General features: G+C 54.7%; 8 protein-coding genes across 8 annotated transcripts; 5 read left to right on the forward strand and 3 right to left on the reverse strand.

The window, feature by feature from the left end:
- Nucleotides 1–160: 160 nt before the first annotated feature.
- On the forward strand, nucleotides 161–2,134 carry F5Z01DRAFT_115530 (thiamine diphosphate-binding protein). Its single transcript, XM_046257439.1, has 2 exons — nucleotides 161–889; nucleotides 943–2,134. The coding sequence occupies exons 1-2, from the start codon at nucleotides 491–493 to the stop codon at nucleotides 1,699–1,701; spliced, it is 1,158 nt and encodes a 385-aa protein (XP_046117985.1). The 5' UTR covers nucleotides 161–490; the 3' UTR covers nucleotides 1,702–2,134.
- Nucleotides 2,135–6,627, forward strand: F5Z01DRAFT_115531 (NUC185 domain-containing protein). The gene has a single exon (XM_046257440.1). It carries the CDS (start codon nucleotides 2,567–2,569, stop codon nucleotides 6,383–6,385), a length of 3,819 nt encoding a protein of 1,272 aa, XP_046117986.1. The 5' UTR covers nucleotides 2,135–2,566; the 3' UTR covers nucleotides 6,386–6,627.
- On the reverse strand, nucleotides 6,517–7,524 carry F5Z01DRAFT_115460 (uncharacterized protein). Its single transcript, XM_046257438.1, has 2 exons — nucleotides 6,974–7,524; nucleotides 6,517–6,920 (listed from the first exon to the last, which is right to left on the reverse strand). The coding sequence occupies exons 1-2, from the start codon at nucleotides 7,316–7,318 to the stop codon at nucleotides 6,648–6,650; spliced, it is 618 nt and encodes a 205-aa protein (XP_046117987.1). The 5' UTR covers nucleotides 7,319–7,524; the 3' UTR covers nucleotides 6,517–6,647.
- A 375-nt stretch (nucleotides 7,525–7,899) lies between these two features.
- Nucleotides 7,900–8,430, forward strand: F5Z01DRAFT_636726 (uncharacterized protein; the record flags this gene model as incomplete). The annotated part of the gene is made up of 1 exon (XM_046262229.1): nucleotides 7,900–8,430. The coding sequence occupies one exon, from the start codon at nucleotides 7,900–7,902 to the stop codon at nucleotides 8,428–8,430; it is 531 nt and encodes a 176-aa protein (XP_046117988.1).
- A 1,928-nt stretch (nucleotides 8,431–10,358) lies between these two features.
- F5Z01DRAFT_655864 (uncharacterized protein) lies at nucleotides 10,359–12,216 on the forward strand. Its single transcript, XM_046263542.1, has 2 exons — nucleotides 10,359–11,447; nucleotides 11,482–12,216. Exons 1-2 carry the CDS (start codon nucleotides 10,751–10,753, stop codon nucleotides 11,835–11,837), a joined length of 1,053 nt encoding a protein of 350 aa, XP_046117989.1. The 5' UTR covers nucleotides 10,359–10,750; the 3' UTR covers nucleotides 11,838–12,216.
- Nucleotides 11,967–13,475, reverse strand: F5Z01DRAFT_116217 (replication fork protection component Swi3-domain-containing protein). Its single transcript, XM_046257441.1, has one exon. The coding sequence runs from the start codon at nucleotides 13,163–13,165 to the stop codon at nucleotides 12,329–12,331; it is 837 nt and encodes a 278-aa protein (XP_046117990.1). The 5' UTR covers nucleotides 13,166–13,475; the 3' UTR covers nucleotides 11,967–12,328.
- On the forward strand, nucleotides 13,394–14,408 carry F5Z01DRAFT_115437 (NADH-ubiquinone oxidoreductase 21 kDa subunit). The gene is made up of 4 exons (XM_046257437.1): nucleotides 13,394–13,524; nucleotides 13,588–13,604; nucleotides 13,704–13,909; nucleotides 14,001–14,408. Exons 1-4 carry the CDS (start codon nucleotides 13,459–13,461, stop codon nucleotides 14,270–14,272), a joined length of 561 nt encoding a protein of 186 aa, XP_046117991.1. The 5' UTR covers nucleotides 13,394–13,458; the 3' UTR covers nucleotides 14,273–14,408.
- A 148-nt stretch (nucleotides 14,409–14,556) lies between these two features.
- F5Z01DRAFT_636730 (FAD dependent oxidoreductase) lies at nucleotides 14,557–16,115 on the reverse strand (the record flags this gene model as incomplete). Its single annotated transcript, XM_046262230.1, has 3 exons — nucleotides 14,557–15,121; nucleotides 15,182–15,926; nucleotides 15,956–16,115. 3 exons carry the CDS (start codon nucleotides 16,113–16,115, stop codon nucleotides 14,557–14,559), a joined length of 1,470 nt encoding a protein of 489 aa, XP_046117992.1.
- Between the last annotated feature and the right edge of the window lie 244 nt (nucleotides 16,116–16,359).

Genomic DNA, 16,359 nt, shown 5'->3' on the forward strand with positions numbered 1-16,359 from the left:
CCATCTCGCCTGCTTCAGCAGAGATTGAGGGACCAAAATGCACCGACGGGATCTAGCTCATCCAGAGTCGCCTGTATGGGCATCAATGATACCATTCCTGTATCGATAATGCACCAACTTTACGATCCATCTGCATGAAATCCAGATAGCCCAAGCGAAGACTGCTGCTCGTAGATGTCCCAACAATTCTCGGCCGGGATTCAACCGACATCGTACAGGGCGCTCCTCCACTAGCACCAAGCAGCTTCAGCGCTCAAGGCCCCTAAGCTCCACGCACGGGCCCCCAAGAAAAAAAGTTGAGAGCGCCAATCACGAAGCTCCGACTCTGCCCTGCCCGTCCTCCGGAAATTCCCTCCCAGCACGACGGCGAGCGACAAACGCCAGCCAGACAGGTCCTTTCCATCCTCAACCTCATCGTCAATCCCCTCATCTGTCTTCTCCCACCTCCCCTAGACCCGCCGCTGCGTTCGATTGACGCTCCTCTCGCAGCATGTCCCGCATCCTCCGACCGGCCGCGCGCCTCACTCGGGCCGCCGCTCCTCGCGCTCCCATCGCCCCTTCGACCTCGACGCTGGCCCAGGTTTCGCGCGCTGCCCTCGCACGCAACGCCTACTACGGCGCCTCGCAGACCCGCGCGTACGCCGATGGCTCCGGCGTCAAGGAGTACACCGTCCGTGATGCGCTGAACGAGGCTCTTGCTGAGGAGCTCGAGGCCAACCCCAAGGTCTTCATCCTGGGCGAGGAGGTTGCGCAGTACAACGGTGCCTACAAGGTCACAAAGGGTCTCTTGGATCGCTTCGGTGAGAAGCGTGTCATCGACACCCCCATTACCGAGTCTGGCTTCACTGGTCTGGCCGTTGGTGCCGCTCTCAGTGGCCTGCACCCTGTGGTATGTGTGGACCTTATCAGCGCCCCCAGGAACACATTGTCTAACGATAGCAGTGCGAGTTCATGACCTTCAACTTCGCCATGCAGGCCATCGACCAGGTCGTCAACTCGGCCGCCAAGACCCTCTACATGTCGGGCGGTATCCAGCCTTGCAACATCACCTTCCGCGGTCCCAACGGTTTCGCTGCCGGTGTCGCTGCCCAGCACTCGCAGGACTACTCTGCCTGGTACGGCAGCATTCCTGGCCTCAAGGTCGTCTCGCCCTGGAGCGCCGAGGACGCCAAGGGTCTCCTCAAGGCCGCCATCCGCGACCCCAACCCCGTCTGCGTCCTCGAGAACGAGCTCATGTACGGCCAATCGTTCCCCATGTCCGAGGCTGCTCAGAAGGACGACTTTGTCATTCCCTTTGGCAAGGCCAAGATTGAGCGTGCCGGCAAGGACTTGACCATTGTGTCTCTGTCCCGCTGCGTTGGCCAGGCCCTGGTTGCTGCCGAGGGCCTGAAGAAGAAGTACGGCGTGGAGGCTGAGGTTATCAACCTGCGCTCCGTCAAACCTCTCGATGTCGAGACCATCATCCAGTCCATCAAGAAGACCCACCGTCTCATGGTCGTCGAGTCTGGCTACCCCATGTTCGGTGTGTCGGCTGAGATCCTGGCTCTGTCGATGGAGTACGCTTTCGACTACCTTGACGCGCCTGCCCAGCGTGTCACTGGTGCTGAGGTGCCTACTCCTTACGCCCAGAAGCTCGAGGAGATGTCGTTCCCCACGGAGCAGCTGATCGAGGACCACGCCGCCAAGCTGCTTCGCGTGTAAGAAAGGAAGGAAGTCGAAGGGTAATGGAGAGGGTTGAGCGAAGAAGAATACATGGCGAAACGGAAAGCCATTAGTAGGTCAGGCATACCAGTCTGTTATTTTTTCTTTTTTTATATAGACGGGAAAGGATGGGACCTGTATTTGTATTCCACTGCCATGTACACACATCAACATCCGCCTATGTCTACTGTGGCTCACCGACCTTGTATCGATGTCATGTGCTCCCAAGGTCTTGCCAGGCCCCATCTGAACCAGATGTGAACTGGAGTCTCTGCCTTGTCAGGCTGTTCGTGACTGGCCATCAGCTGATGCCAAATTCCACCCTTCGCCATCAACGAGAGCCGACGAGCCCAACCAGCCCTTTGCAGTAGCAGGATCTTGCTACGCCCATTCTTACCGGTACGGACGATTACGGCCCCGATAGTAATTTTGTCGATCGGGAAGCATTGTGTACTAAGGAGTTGATTCAGGCTTGTACATTCTCCTTGCACATAATATCGAGACATCCATGTCTATGAGTCACGGTAGAGGCCAAATGGCTGGGGAACTAGACTCCTGGGGGGAAGTGATGAATTACGATTGATGTGGGGGGGAAAGCATGTCCAAGTGAATGCACCATTCTCACTGTGATAAAGGACAGTTCTTTGTAGGAATGTGTGGCTCAAGTTGCAAAAGAGAGTACCTTACGTACTAGAATACGTCACACTAGTACTTCCACTGTGGTAAAACCCAGAACCTCAAGTTAACCTCAGCTCATGGTGGGGCAGCCTTTCACTTCTGAACCTCAACTCACCATTACACTCGCCTTCCCACAATTTCCACTCTGCCGCAAGACAGGTATTTGGTTGTTCTGCGACCGGACGAGATGGGGTCCATAGACGATCTCCTTCTTGAGGAGCAGTCTCTCGAGAACGGCCCACGATCGGCGCCCACATCCTCGCAGGATCCTGAGCAGCTCAAACACCGGCTAGAGGAAACGTTTCTCTCGCCCTCGACAGAGTTTTCGGAAGAATGGCTCAACAAATTACAGCAGCGATGGGATCATGAGACAGACTACTCGTCGCTGTTCAAACTTGCCCCCACGCAGAGTCGGACTGTCACTAGATTTCAGCGACATGGGTTGGAAGGTCGAGTCACAGGCTATCGCAACGTCACGGTCCCCGCTTCAGGTGCCACGGCCAAGAGCTCAACCTCTTTCTCGCGAAAGCCTGCCAGCAGAGCTGAATTTGTCCGGGGTGCGGCTGGCTTCTTTCCCTTTGCACCCGGTGGTCTAGAGGGCATCGAGGCGACGGCCGCTTTAGAGGACCAGATTCACAGTGGTGGTGCTACTGGTGAGGGCAACGACGGCAAAAGCAAGCTCGACAGGGTTATTCAGTTTGGAGCTGAGGGCGGTCTACTATCGATCCCACCGGGGTTCGACAGAGGTATCGACTTTTCGAGAAAGAAGTTGGACCAAGGTGACGCAGACGCTGTGAAGGAGGTGCTTGAGGAAGATCCTGAGGCTCTTGACGACTTGAATGAGAGCAAAGACGATTCGGAGACGGGCACGCCCAGCGACGACAAGCAAGATGCCGAGGACGAAGACGACGACATTGACGACATCTTACCCAACGAGTTTCCTTCACTTGAACCTCATGGGGTCCTCGCCGCCTCCAGCGCTAGAAAGGCCGGGAGGGAGTGGGCGCACATGGTGGACATCAAACATTCTATGCCCAACTTCCGTGAGCTAGTTCCGGACATGGCGCGTGAATGGCCATTCGAACTCGACACTTTCCAGAAAGAAGCCGTCTATCATCTTGAAAGCGGGGACTCTGTGTTCGTGGCAGCACATACATCAGCTGGTAAGACTGTGGTGGCAGAATATGCCATTGCGTTGGCGGCAAGACACATGACAAAGGCCATCTACACTTCTCCGATCAAAGCCCTGAGTAACCAGAAGTTTCGCGACTTTCGGCAGACTTTCGACGAAGTGGGTATTCTCACAGGTGATGTGCAGATCAACCCCGAGGCCAGCTGCCTGATCATGACCACGGAGATTCTGAGGAGTATGCTGTACCGTGGTGCGGATCTTATCCGCGATGTCGAGTTTGTTATCTTTGACGAGGTACACTATGTGAACGACTACGAAAGAGGCGTTGTTTGGGAAGAGGTCATCATCATGTTGCCGGAGCACATATCCCTAATCTTGCTGTCAGCCACGGTGCCCAATACGTACGAGTTCGCATCGTGGGTGGGTCGAACAAAACAGAAGGACATTTACGTTATAACGACACCTAAACGTCCAGTACCGCTCGAGCACTATCTGTGGGCCAACAAAAACATCCACAAGATCGTCGACCACGAGAAGAAGTTCATTGAAAAGGGCTGGAAGGACGCCCATCACGCCATTCAGAGCAAAGACAAGGATGCGAACCAGCAGACTGTCGCCACGCGAGGTGGCAACCCGAGGGGCGGACAGCGAGGCGGACCACAGAGAGGAGGACCGCAACAACGTGGAGGACGAGGTGGTCCACCGCAAAGAGGCGGCAACCAGCGTGGCCGAGGAGGCGGCGGCCCTCCCCGAGCCAGCCATGCACCAGGCCATATGGGCCGCACCGGACGACAGGGTGGCTTCACATCTGCTGCGCAGGACAAGAACCTTTGGGTACATCTCGTTCAATTTCTGCGGAAACAGAATCTTTTGCCAGCATGTATCTTCGTCTTCTCCAAGAAGCGTTGCGAGGAGAACGCGGACGCGCTGAGCAACCAGGACTTCTGCACAGCCAAGGAGAAGAGTCACATCCACATGATCATTGAACGGTCAGTTGCGCGGTTGAAACCCGAGGACAGGGTATTGCCCCAGATCATCAGGCTAAGAGATCTTCTGGGCCGTGGTATCGCCGTTCACCATGGTGGACTGTTGCCCATCGTGAAGGAGATTGTGGAGATCTTGTTTGCAGAGACTCTAGTCAAGGTGCTCTTCGCAACAGAGACATTTGCCATGGGTCTGAACCTGCCCACGAGAACAGTCGTCTTCTCCGGATACAGGAAGCACGACGGACACTCATTCCGCAACTTGCTTCCGGGCGAATATACGCAGATGGCTGGTCGAGCCGGTCGACGTGGTCTCGACACTGTCGGCTCTGTCATCATTGTGCCTCCGGGAGGTGACGATGCGCCACCCGTCTCTGATCTGAGGAACATGATCCTGGGCGAACCGTCTAAGCTGCGGTCACAGTTCAGGCTGACCTACAACATGATCCTCAACTTGCTGCGCGTAGAAGCTCTCAAGATTGAGGAGATGATCAAGCGGAGTTTCTCGGAACATGCTACACAACAGTTGCTGCCCGAGCATGAGAAAGATGTAAAGCTGGCCCAGGCTGACTTGGCCAAGGTCAAGCGTGACCCGTGCAAAATCTGCGACGAGCACATGGATGACTGCCATCAAGCCGCCCAGGACTTGAAGCAGCTGACCTTTGAGCTATACAAGGGCTTGCTGGGTATTCCCATCGGACGGAGAATGTTCCAGCAGCAGCGCCTCATTGTCTTCAACTGGGATGGTATTCGCACTGTTGGTATCCTTCTGCAAGATGGGGCCAGCATGAAAGGCACTACCGAGGACCCTACTCTCCATGTCTGCGCTGTGAAGCCGAACCGCGAGCGTCGTGACGGGACGGACAGTCTGCCCTTCCTACCGGGCTTCCGCAAGATGTTTCACAAGCTACCGCAAACCAAGCGACAGCTCAAGACCAAGACGCTACACGTGCCCATGAGCGATGTCGAGTGTCTCACGCGCTGGGTAACCAAGGACATTCTGCCCTTCATCTTCCAAGGAGGTGAAGCTAGAGAAAACGCCGAGAGGAGGCTGATGGACTTGTGCAGCTCGTGGGACGATCGCTGGGACGAGATGGATTTCGGCAAGATCAAGAGCATGGCACTGCAAGAGTTGATGGAAAAGAGAGTCGCGTTGGTGGACAAGATCATGAACTCGCCCTCCATTCGCTGCCAGGCCTTCCTCCGTCACTACGCCATGTGTCACGACCAGTGGCTCATCAAGGAGCACATTTCTCAGCTCAAGCAGTCGCTCTCTGATCAGAACCTGCAGCTGCTGCCCGATTACGAGCAGCGTGTCCAAGTGCTGAAAGAACTGGGGTTCATTGACGATGCGACACGTATTCAGCTCAAGGGCAAGGTTGCGTGCGAGATTCACTCTGGCGATGAGCTAGTCCTGACAGAGCTGATTCTCGACAACGTACTGGCGGAGTTTGAGCCGGCTGAAATCGCCGCGTTGCTATCCGCCTTTGTCTTCCAAGAAAAGACAGACGTTGAACCTGTTCTGACGGGCAACCTTGAGAAGGGCAGGCAGACCATCATTGCTATTTCCGAAAAGGTCAACGATGTCCAGACGAGGCTGCAAGTGATCCAGTCCACAGAGGACAGCAACGACTTTGTCTCGCGTCCGCGCTTCGGCATCATGGAGGTTGTCTACGAGTGGGCGAGGGGTATGTCCTTCAAGAACATTACTGGCTTGACGGATGTCTTGGAGGGCACAATCGTGCGCACAATTACACGACTGGACGAGACGTGCCGTGAGGTGAAGAACGCAGCGAGAATTGTGGGCGATCCCGAGTTGTACCAGAAGATGCAAACGGCGCAGGAGATGATCAAGAGAGACATCACTGCAGTGGCGAGTCTGTACATGTAGAGGGTCTGTTGAGATAAATGAAGAAATATCCTGATGCTGTTCTTCCACCACTGCCCAGTCCATCATGTTGACAGTCACGAATGGCTGGCTGCTTCGATAAGCCATGCGGCATTTCCAGTAAATGCCTATAAAAACACAACCATGTTGTAATCATTCACATACACAAACGTTATACGCAATCATTCCCGCAATGTGCAATCCAATCCATTCAAACCTAGGCGCCTACCCGCTGAACGCCGTTGTGTCCCAGAAAATGATGTGTCTATGCCCTCAGAGCGCGCAACCTCTGCTGCAGCTTGTCTTCCTCCTCTGCAGTCGGCTCCGCGCCGGCTGGCTCTGCATTCGCGGGGGTCGCCTGGTTCAGCTCCTTGCTCAGCTCCAAGCCCGCGTCGTCGGCCAGCTTGCCCAGGAGCTCGTGTACAGCATCCTCGGGAACCTGCGCCGAGGTGGACTGCGTCATGGCGTCCGAGTAGATATTGTTGCTCATAGCGTACTCCTCGTTCTGGTTCTTGAACTGCTCGAGAGTGAGGAGAGTCTGCATCGATTAGCGATCCGTCTGAGCGTGGTATCCATTCGCCGGCCACTGACTTTTTCCGGGTTGGCATTCTTCTGCGCCACATTCATCACCTTGGAACTCTGCCCCATCATGTGCGTCATCTTGTTCATGGCGTTGTTCGCTTGGATCTGGCTGGCGTTCAGCTCTGCCATGTCGGCGATCTGGTCCATCTGGCTAGCGAGCGCCTGCTTGCTGAGCAGCATCTTGGCCTTCTGGTAGGCTTTTTGCGTCTCGCCCTTCTTGAGGAGTTCTTGAATCTGTTTCTTGAGGACCGGATCTTGCTTGGCCGCCTTTTGGGCTTCGCGACGGGCTTGCTTCGCTTGGAAGCGGGCCTGGAACTCGACGTTCATGTCGCGAGCCATTTGACGGTTCGACATTGTGGGTGGTGGGAGGGGTGTTGGAGGCGAACGGGTGCTGCGTATTTGTGAAGTCGCGACCTGACGGATGCCGGCGACTTGATGAGGCTGATATTAATGTTGCGAGCGATTCTCGATGAGGTGAAGTCGATCGTTGAAGATGGGGCTCGTAGGTGCCAGTGGGGAGGAGGATGGGGAGCATGGTGGGATGCACATGGAGAGGCGCCACACGGGTGACGCAACTATCATCAGCGCCAAGAATAAGGTGCCACAGCCACTGCTCACTACCTTGTCAGCCACACTTGCTTTCACTTACCCTACATGTCCACATTTTGATGAGTGTGCATTCAAGAGTGTGTTCCTGGGTATTTCTCAACGATGCATGTGAATCATTTGTCTTTATTCAAGCGCAGTTAGAGAATATAATACAGACAGTTGTGTGGCTTTTGAGTTGGCCATAGTGGTGAATGCACGATGATTCATGACTCCCCGAGTACATCTACACCCTCCTCATAATTATCTGCGGACCAACATGACTGCCGCCAAACTCGTGTAGTTACCTCCAAGTTCTTCATGCAATGCTGAAGAGATTCGCCAGAAACATGTCTTCGAAACCAACCATGAACGTGCAATCATTTCCTCGCCCCCCAAAGCTCGAGAAGATCTCCAGACATGTACGAGTCGTCTGGGAGGGACAAGACATTGCCGAGACGAACGAAGCATTCTGGGTTCTAGAGACGCATCACCCCCCGAGTAGGTACTTGAGAGAAAATCCTGTGCATCTTTTAACGAATGAGACAGCCTACTACTTGCCTCCTTCAGCCATGAAAATCCCCTTGACGAAGCTCAATCGCAAAACATACTGCGAGTGGAAAGGAATGGCTACTTACTACTCTGTCACATCCCCGAGCTCCGGCACCACAGTCTCCAACAGGATTTGGTCATACGACAACCCCACGAACGGGTTTGAGAGCATTAAAGGATATCTGAGTCTTTATGCTGGTCCCTGGGATTGCTTTGTGGACGGCGAGAAGGTGCAGGCCCAACCCGGAGACTTCTATGGAGGCTGGGTCACTAGCGAGATCCAAGGTATCGTGAAAGGTAAGAACGGCAATTGGGATCCTGTGCTTTGACGTTATGGACGCATGGCAAGTGTATCCTGTTGTATGGCACGAGACGAGTGTCAAGTATTGAGGCTGGCAAGGCTAGACTGTTGACGCCTGATTTCATGGCTGGCTAATGAAGGATTGTCAATGATATTTCTCAGAACCTAGCTCCAATAGTTGCGCCCTTTTTGTCAGTGACTCTGGAACCGTTCGCGCATACATGTAGGCAAATTGCGCTGGACGTTCACTTGGTGAGAGTGATGGTAGCACCCCGCCCGACCGGCATTGATTAAGGTTACTCTCGATGACTGCCTCCTGAGTACCGTTTTCAAGGTTCTTCCCCGGATCTTCATCTTGGAAGGTCTCTTTCATGCTCGTCTCACGCGGGGGAGAAGAGCATGGAAGACTCCCCAGCCCCAGAGATGGGGCTTTGCCCGAAGAGGCAGCAGCGAACATCACGGAACGAAGAGAGGTGACATTGCCTGTTATAGAAGGTCGGCACATACTACTAGGCAGCCCCTCGAGCGATACGACGGAGCGACGTTTCGAAGAGACGATCAGGGTCCAGCCCTCGTTTCACTACAAGAAAATTGTAGCCTGGTGGCTCTGCCTGGGTTGCACAGTGGACTGCACTGCTACTGTACTCCGTAATAGGGTTGTAAATACTTGAACAACCTGAAGGACGGTCGCTCGCAAAATTGGCAACGTGATTGATGGACAATCTAATTACGGAGTATCCTGAGTGGAATGAATCAACTTGCGACCGCGTCTTGAAGCGCGGCAGCCGGGCCTCCTCCCATGTGGAGCATTATTGACGGAATGTCAGGGCGCTCGTTCCAACTTCCGTATAGTGGACTTGTTGGTGGAGCATCGTGAATCAATCAATAGCGTTGAATCCGACGATGAACATCAGCCTCTTACGTCCTTCTGTCATGAATGAACGGAGGATGATGCCTATAATTACAGCTTAGGTGCCTGATCTTAGGTGCCTGCCTAGCAGGCTTCAACTGTGTAATGCTCAGTCGCAATTACGCTACGTATCTCGATGGTTGTCATACTTGGGGGACTTTTTGTTGCGTGGGAGCGTCCTAGCGATCCTGAGACCTGTGGGGTGATGTCTACGTGCATAGCGCGGAACGTGTGTCCTTGCTTTGGACGCTGTTTGTCGTCGACTCGGACGACTCGTGCGTAGCATCCTGCGCCTCTATGGAGAAAAGTCATAATACCCGGGTCGTATCTCGCCGTGACTAAACGGCCTAGCGGAGGATCGTTGATTGGTGTCGGGACCAGTGGTTGTTAAGATTGTGGAAGATGCTCGGCACCTTTCATAATCGGGACGCCGGGCGGCAATGTCTAATGGAGGGACGGCCTCAGCTTGAATAGCTTCGAGGGATGCAACGTGCTTGGCCCCATCTTCCCCCTTTGGGTGGTGCGAGCTGTCTTGGGCCGTTGCACTCCGTTCCAGATCGATCAGTTGATTCTTAGATGCAGCCAGCGTACGGAGCCTCCTAGAAGCAGTTGGCAATCAAGGTCAGGCAAGGCGATGAACGTTATCAATAGGTCTAGTTTGGTAGCGTGGACATCTTTTTGCGTGCCTCAGGTAATGTAAGGTACCTTATGATGAAGCTCGTAAATGATGGAAGGCGCAGTCAATGAGCTGACGGAAACTCGCAAGTCTCAAGGTGGAAGGGCCTGTGTCAGGACCAGGAGAAGGAGCGACCGGTACGGGGCGTGGTAGCCCCTGAAGGGATAGCGGCAAATTAAGTGCAGCACGACTCCGGGTTAGAAGCGCGCAAGAGCACTCGTCTTATTTTGACACTTCCTGTGCCTCCATTGGAATGTTCCAGGTGCAAGGGCGGCCTTGGCTTAGCGATTGGCCCCCCCTTGAGCCCCCTCCAGAAGACGGACCCGCCCTCCGTGGGCCCCATTCAAACGGCCACCTGTCCATAAAGATGGGCGACTCCCTCCCTCCACGCCATCGAGTCACACCCGCAACTCAGCCAGGCAGACGGCAGCACTTCTTGACACTTGTCCTTTCGACTATCTCACCACAGGCCTCATGAAACTGCCCGTCACCTGACTTGACCTGACCGAGCTCATCCGTCCTCATTCCACAGTCGTTCGCTCCCACACCTTGGATAGCGTGACTCATCGGCAAAGTACCGTCATAAACTTCCGTCTACCCGCATTATACTTGTCGTCACTTCAACTTAGTTGCCTACAGCGACACTACAGGCCGCGCTGCCCCAAGTTGGACATACTTATTTAAAGCTTGGGCACCCCAACATCAACGTCACCCACAATACCAAAGTTACCTAATCTGCAACGCGCCCTATATACATCAACCATGGCCAACCCCCAGTACTCACCGGCCGAGTCCCTCATATCGGTAGCCGGCGATTCATACACATCACTTTTCCCAGAAACCATGGCGCTCAAGGTCGAAGAGCCGCCGACACCTGACTCTCACCGCGAGACTTCTCTGCCTCTCACACCACAGTCACAAGAAGACTACAACAGCAACAAGAGGGCAAGTCAGGACTCTGCGGATGACAAACCTGCAAAGAAGCCTCGCAAGACTTGGGGACAGGTCTTGCCCGAGCCCAAAACTTCCCTGCCCCCGCGCAAACGAGCCAAGACCGAAGATGAAAAGGAGCAGCGTCGAATTGAACGCGTCCTTCGCAATCGCCGCGCCGCGCAATCATCCCGTGAGCGCAAGCGCAAGGAGTCTGAACTGCTCGCCGTCGAGAACGACGCGCTGCAGGGCAAATATCAGGCACTCCAAGCACAATACGATCAAGCGGTGGCCAAGAATGCTTCACTGCTCCAGTTCCTGGACCAGCTGAAGGCCAAGCACCCCGAGATCGCCTCCGACGTCGAGCCCTTCCGCGCCGCCGAGGTGACTGTCAACCCGAAAGAGCTCTCTCCGAAATCCTCGCCGGCCACGAACCACGCCGATGAGACGCCCGAAACCGGTCGATCCGAGTCCCGTGTTTTGATGGAAATCAACAACTCGCTTCCTTCCACTCCTGTGGCACAATACCCTGCAGCGGTATTGTGTGACTCCCCCGACAAGGCCTGCTGTGCCATCGGGAGTGGAGAGCAAGCCAGAGTCAACGATTCCCAGCGAAAACCGCTCGGTCTTCGCCGACCCAAGCCCCTCGGAAACAAACATGTCAACACCGTCCATTGCGGTGCCTGAGGCAGCCGATTTCATCATCTTTGGCCCCGATGACACTTTCCACACTACCGACACGAGCAACCTGCTCCCGCAGCAGGAGGATTTCCAGCTGTTCGAAGACGTAGCCTGCAACAGCTCCCTGACATCGTTCGACGAGGACTTTTTCACAGCCTCGCTGCCCGGTCCGGACCTTGATGACGACTACAGCGGCCTTGACGGTATCACGCAGCCCTATGCTGGCGCGTCCTATTAATGTGGATCGCGACGCTGATGGCAAGTGCGGATACTAACGAGATCGCTCCAAGTCTCCATGGTCGTGGCTGAGCGCTGGCTTGGAACACACTTGTCAAACTAATGAAGGTTGAGCTGTAATGGCGTTGCGTTGACGATCGCCGGTTGGCTCTCAGTACAGAGCGTAGGGAGGAAAGGTCACGGCAGGTTGAAATGATGTATTTGGATCGAGGTCTGGTCCGGCGGGTGAGTCGTTGGGACCGGGAACAATAATGTGACCAATGAATTCTAGGGGACGGATAGGCAAGGCGTCTGGCGTTGAGGAGGACGAAGATAGTCCCGGAAACATTGAATTAAAACTGTACTTTGTACACGTTACCCATCATTATCTTGACAGTCATTGCCTGTTGATTCTATTCGTGATGTGTAATTTAAATATGGCTGCTTCTTCGTAACGCAGCAAAAGTCAGATCGCTAAGTATGGGACGCCGTTGGTATATCATGCCATGCTCTTCACCAGCCCTCCATCTCCAGCATCGCAGCCTCGTCTTCGTCGTGGTTTTGCTCCTTTTGGGTTGAGGCGCTGGGACCGTTCCCCCCTGCATCGTGATTCTCCGCCTCCGCCATTAAAGCATCCAAGTCATCGCCGTCGGGTTCTTCGTGTGGTCTCGAAGGTAGTGTCTGTGTTGGCTTGTCCTGCGCCTCTGACTCTGCCATTAATGCGGCCAGGTCTTCCTCATCCGGCTCGTTCATCACCGGCACTGTTCTATGCCTACTCGGCGTAGCGTCGTACAGATCCGCATCGTCGGGCACCCCACGATCCCCCACAGGTGTCTTAGCCCTGGAGGTTGGGTTGACCTGTGCGTCCAGCTCTTCAATGGTTTGCATTTCGCCATCGTCGTCACCGCCTCTCTCCTTTCGTTTCCCTTCTAGGATCCATTCGCCTCTTTGACCTGCGACTAGCTTCTTGTGTCCCAACTTCTCCACCATCCCTAGGGCATCAAGAAATTGTGCCTTGGGATAGAGATCATCGAGCCAATTCTGGTAAAAGACCAAGAGCCTGTTCGCGTCGCCCCATTCATGGCCCTTGCCTTTGAGTTTAAGGTGTTTGGCACGTGATCGTAGTTTGGGGATGCCAGCTGGCGACAAGAGGAGGGTTTCGTCGAGTTTCTTGGTCGGTGCGCGCACGCGCTTCTGCACATTGATTTCAGCGTCGAGACCGAGGGCATCGTCGCCAGAGGGTGATTTGCGCTTCTTGGATGGTGGACTCGGACTTGCGAATGGATCGTCTGAAAGGTTGGCGTCGTAATTGTCGATATCATCGACGGGTTTCGATGTGGCGGCAGGCATTCTTGAATTGCCCGGTATCTAATCGCAACGTCGAGTGAACTGGCTGGCCTGATGAAAGCAAAGTCGGCGTTCAAAGTCGATCTGAATGTGTTGACTTGTACTATCCGTGACCGTGTAAAGTGGCCATGACGGAGACGCGTTTGGTGGGGGACGCGTCGGGAGGACAGGCGCGGGCACGTGACCGTCATCACATGACCGATCCACTCCAAACGTCGAGTGCAGCTCCGTCCAACTTCCATCACCGGAACACTCCTACGGACAAGAGACCCACGAACCCACGCACGTCACGCATCATGGCGACCGAGCAGCCGCAAAAGACCTTCGCTGGGCCAAGCAAGACGGTCCACGCGGACTATCCGGTACGTTTCACCCACGATTGGGCGCGCAATGGCCGGTGATGGAGACTGACGAATGGGATTTAGCTCATTGACAATGACCCGTATGTCCCCCCCGAACGAGCGAGACGAAGCGACACCTGCGAGGAGCGATTCTGAAGCGACGCTCAATTGGAGAGGGGCTTGAGACTGACCTTGTACAGCCATTTCAAGCGCGTTATCGGCTATGCCAGGACATCAGACTACGCCGTCGGAGGTCTCGCTGCATTGTCGGGACCAGGCCTGATGTACGCCGTCGAGAAGTTTGCGCCGTCGCACGCTGGACGTGGCGCTTTCCCCAAGATCATGCGCTTGGCGGGTGCGATTGGTATCACTGGTGGTTTCCTCATCTTCTACCAGCGCTCGATCCGTGCGTCTACCCTCGCCTGGCAGCTTCCGCCTCTATCGTGGAGCATTGAGGGGGGCCTTTTTTGGAATGCAGAGCTGACGATTTGTTTTAGTCCGATTCTACGGCGCCACCGAGAACCGCCGCGAGGTCGAGATGGACATGCGCGAGATGGTCGACAAGGTCAAGCGTGGCGAGTCGTTGTACGGCGAGTCCCAGCTTTCGCCGCACATGCAGGGCGTCGCGGCGCGACAAAGTCGCTACTCGGCGCTGTTTATGGGCGTGGTTCCCTGGTTCAACTTTGTGAACCACTCGCAGCACGGTGTGGACACGGCAAAGTACTATCAGCAGGCGGAGCGGGAGCTGGAGGCCGAGAAGAAGGCTTAGGATGTATAAACATGGGGAAGAGCGGTGGTGAATACACATACCATATTGTTCTTTTTGTTCAAGCGGACTTGTCTGGTTGATATCAATGCTGTCGATGCGGCATGCCCGGATTGCGGTTTATCGAAGTGCAGGCAGTTGTCGAAAGCTAATGGCGAGAGTAGCATGCAAAAGTTCACCGAATTTCTTCACGACAAACGCACGAGAGTCAAAGACGACGGTATGTTGATTTATCTCTTCTTACGCGGTCGGACCAGGTTCTACGTCCGAGACCGCGGTGTCGGCCATCACAGCCGGCTGAGCTGCGTCGCGAACCGATCCAAGCTCGTCATGGCCTGGTGGTGCAGGGATCGATCGCTACCTACACCCTCCATAATACTGTTATATGGTTTCGCCCCCTTTTCGAGGCTCCTCCAGTTCCAATACTGCAGATAGTCGTTCTTCTTCCCCTCGATCCTGTCCACAACATGCTCACCGAGATTAGGGAGAAACTTAAAACCATGTCCGCTGCCACCCGTGGCCACCATCAGACCGTGATGGTCAGGCACAAAATCGATGACAAAGTGGTTATCATAGGAATCTGTGTACCAGCACAGTCGGCTTGTCATTTCGCAGTCAATCAGCTCAGGCAGGTAATCCCGCACAAAGCCTTTGATGACGCGAGACGCCATGAGCGGGATCTGACGGATGGCTTCTTGCGTCCAGCGGGTGACGGGCACGCTTCTGCTTGCGCCATCTGCTTGCGTCTGGGGATTGGTGAACTTGGTACCACGGTAGCCAATCTTCACGACACCATTCGGGTCTCGTGCGAAGCCGTACAAGCCACCGTACTTCCCTCGGCGGATGTCGTACCTAGATAAGAGTGTAAGTGCCATTTCAATTGTCTGGATCTTTTCCTATGACTTTACTTACGACCATGTAGGGAAGTTCTCGGGGGCGAATTTGTCCCACAAAGCTTTGTCCTGCGGCAGCTGGAACATGGCGACGCTCCCTGCCGTGGTCTCGCAGAGATTGTCCAGCTGCGTCAGAAGAGAGGGCGTCCACCCTCCGCAAGCCATGATCGTCAGGTCTGCCTGATGTGACACTCCATCAGCCGTCTTCACACCCGTAATTTTTCCATCGGCATTCTCGAGAAAGTGCGAGAACGTGCTCTTGGAGCCGCCGAGAATGGCCTTCACACCAAGCTTCTGCGCCTTGTGCAGCGCGAAATGGCACGCTCGATCAGCATACACGAAGCCGGACTGCGTGTCCAGCACACTGCTAATGTTGCTGGTGCTGAAAGCATCCACGGCGAATCCGAATCCTTTCGCTCTTGCGCGGGCCACGTCTTGGGGATTGTGGAGGTTGACCTGCGTCTCCCTCAGTCCCACGCGGTCCATGTTCCGGATGGTGTCCTTTTCGAATTGGTCCATCTCCAGGCCAGTCGTCATGGTGACGGTGCTATTATTAACGAACAGCGCGTCGCTGGTGGAGAAGCCTGGGGGAACTGTCTTCCCAGTCTTGAGCTCCTCATTCCATTTCTTCCATTTGGCAATGGCGTCGAGTGCGAGGGTTTGATACTCAAATTGGGAGCCGTACGCAGCCCGTATTATCTTGTTGATATCTGCAGTTGAGCAATGTGAGCAACTCAATGAGCCATAGTCGGTTGTGTGTCGCTCTACTCACCAGCAGAAGCAGCATCACAACCCTTCTCGTAAGCATAGTGCGAATCTTGGTATGATTGCTTATCGAGGATAGTGACATTTGTATATCCCCGTTCTGCGAGATGAATGGCCGTGCTCAGACCAAAAACACCAGCGCCGACAATGACAATGGACGAAGACTTGCTTTCGACTTGGGGCGACATGTTGGCGTCAAGCGGACTGACACTCGGAATCAGCGGCGATTATCCAATGTCAAGACTTGATCGAATTTGATACACCCGGCAAAGGAAGACGGTCGTACTTAAATTCGATGAAGCATTCCCCGACCAGCGGGAACTTGATCACACCTCGAATACGTGCCTGCAGCACTTTGAAGCTCCTTGCCAAACCGACTAATGGTGCTGCCGCTGGGCCTGGGAAAGGGGCCAATAGGCACGGTCCTTCGTA

This window comes from Emericellopsis atlantica, assembly GCF_019669845.1.
Source record: "Emericellopsis atlantica unplaced genomic scaffold F5Z01scaffold_14, whole genome shotgun sequence".
Lineage (NCBI taxonomy): Eukaryota > Fungi > Ascomycota > Sordariomycetes > Hypocreales > Bionectriaceae > Emericellopsis > Emericellopsis atlantica.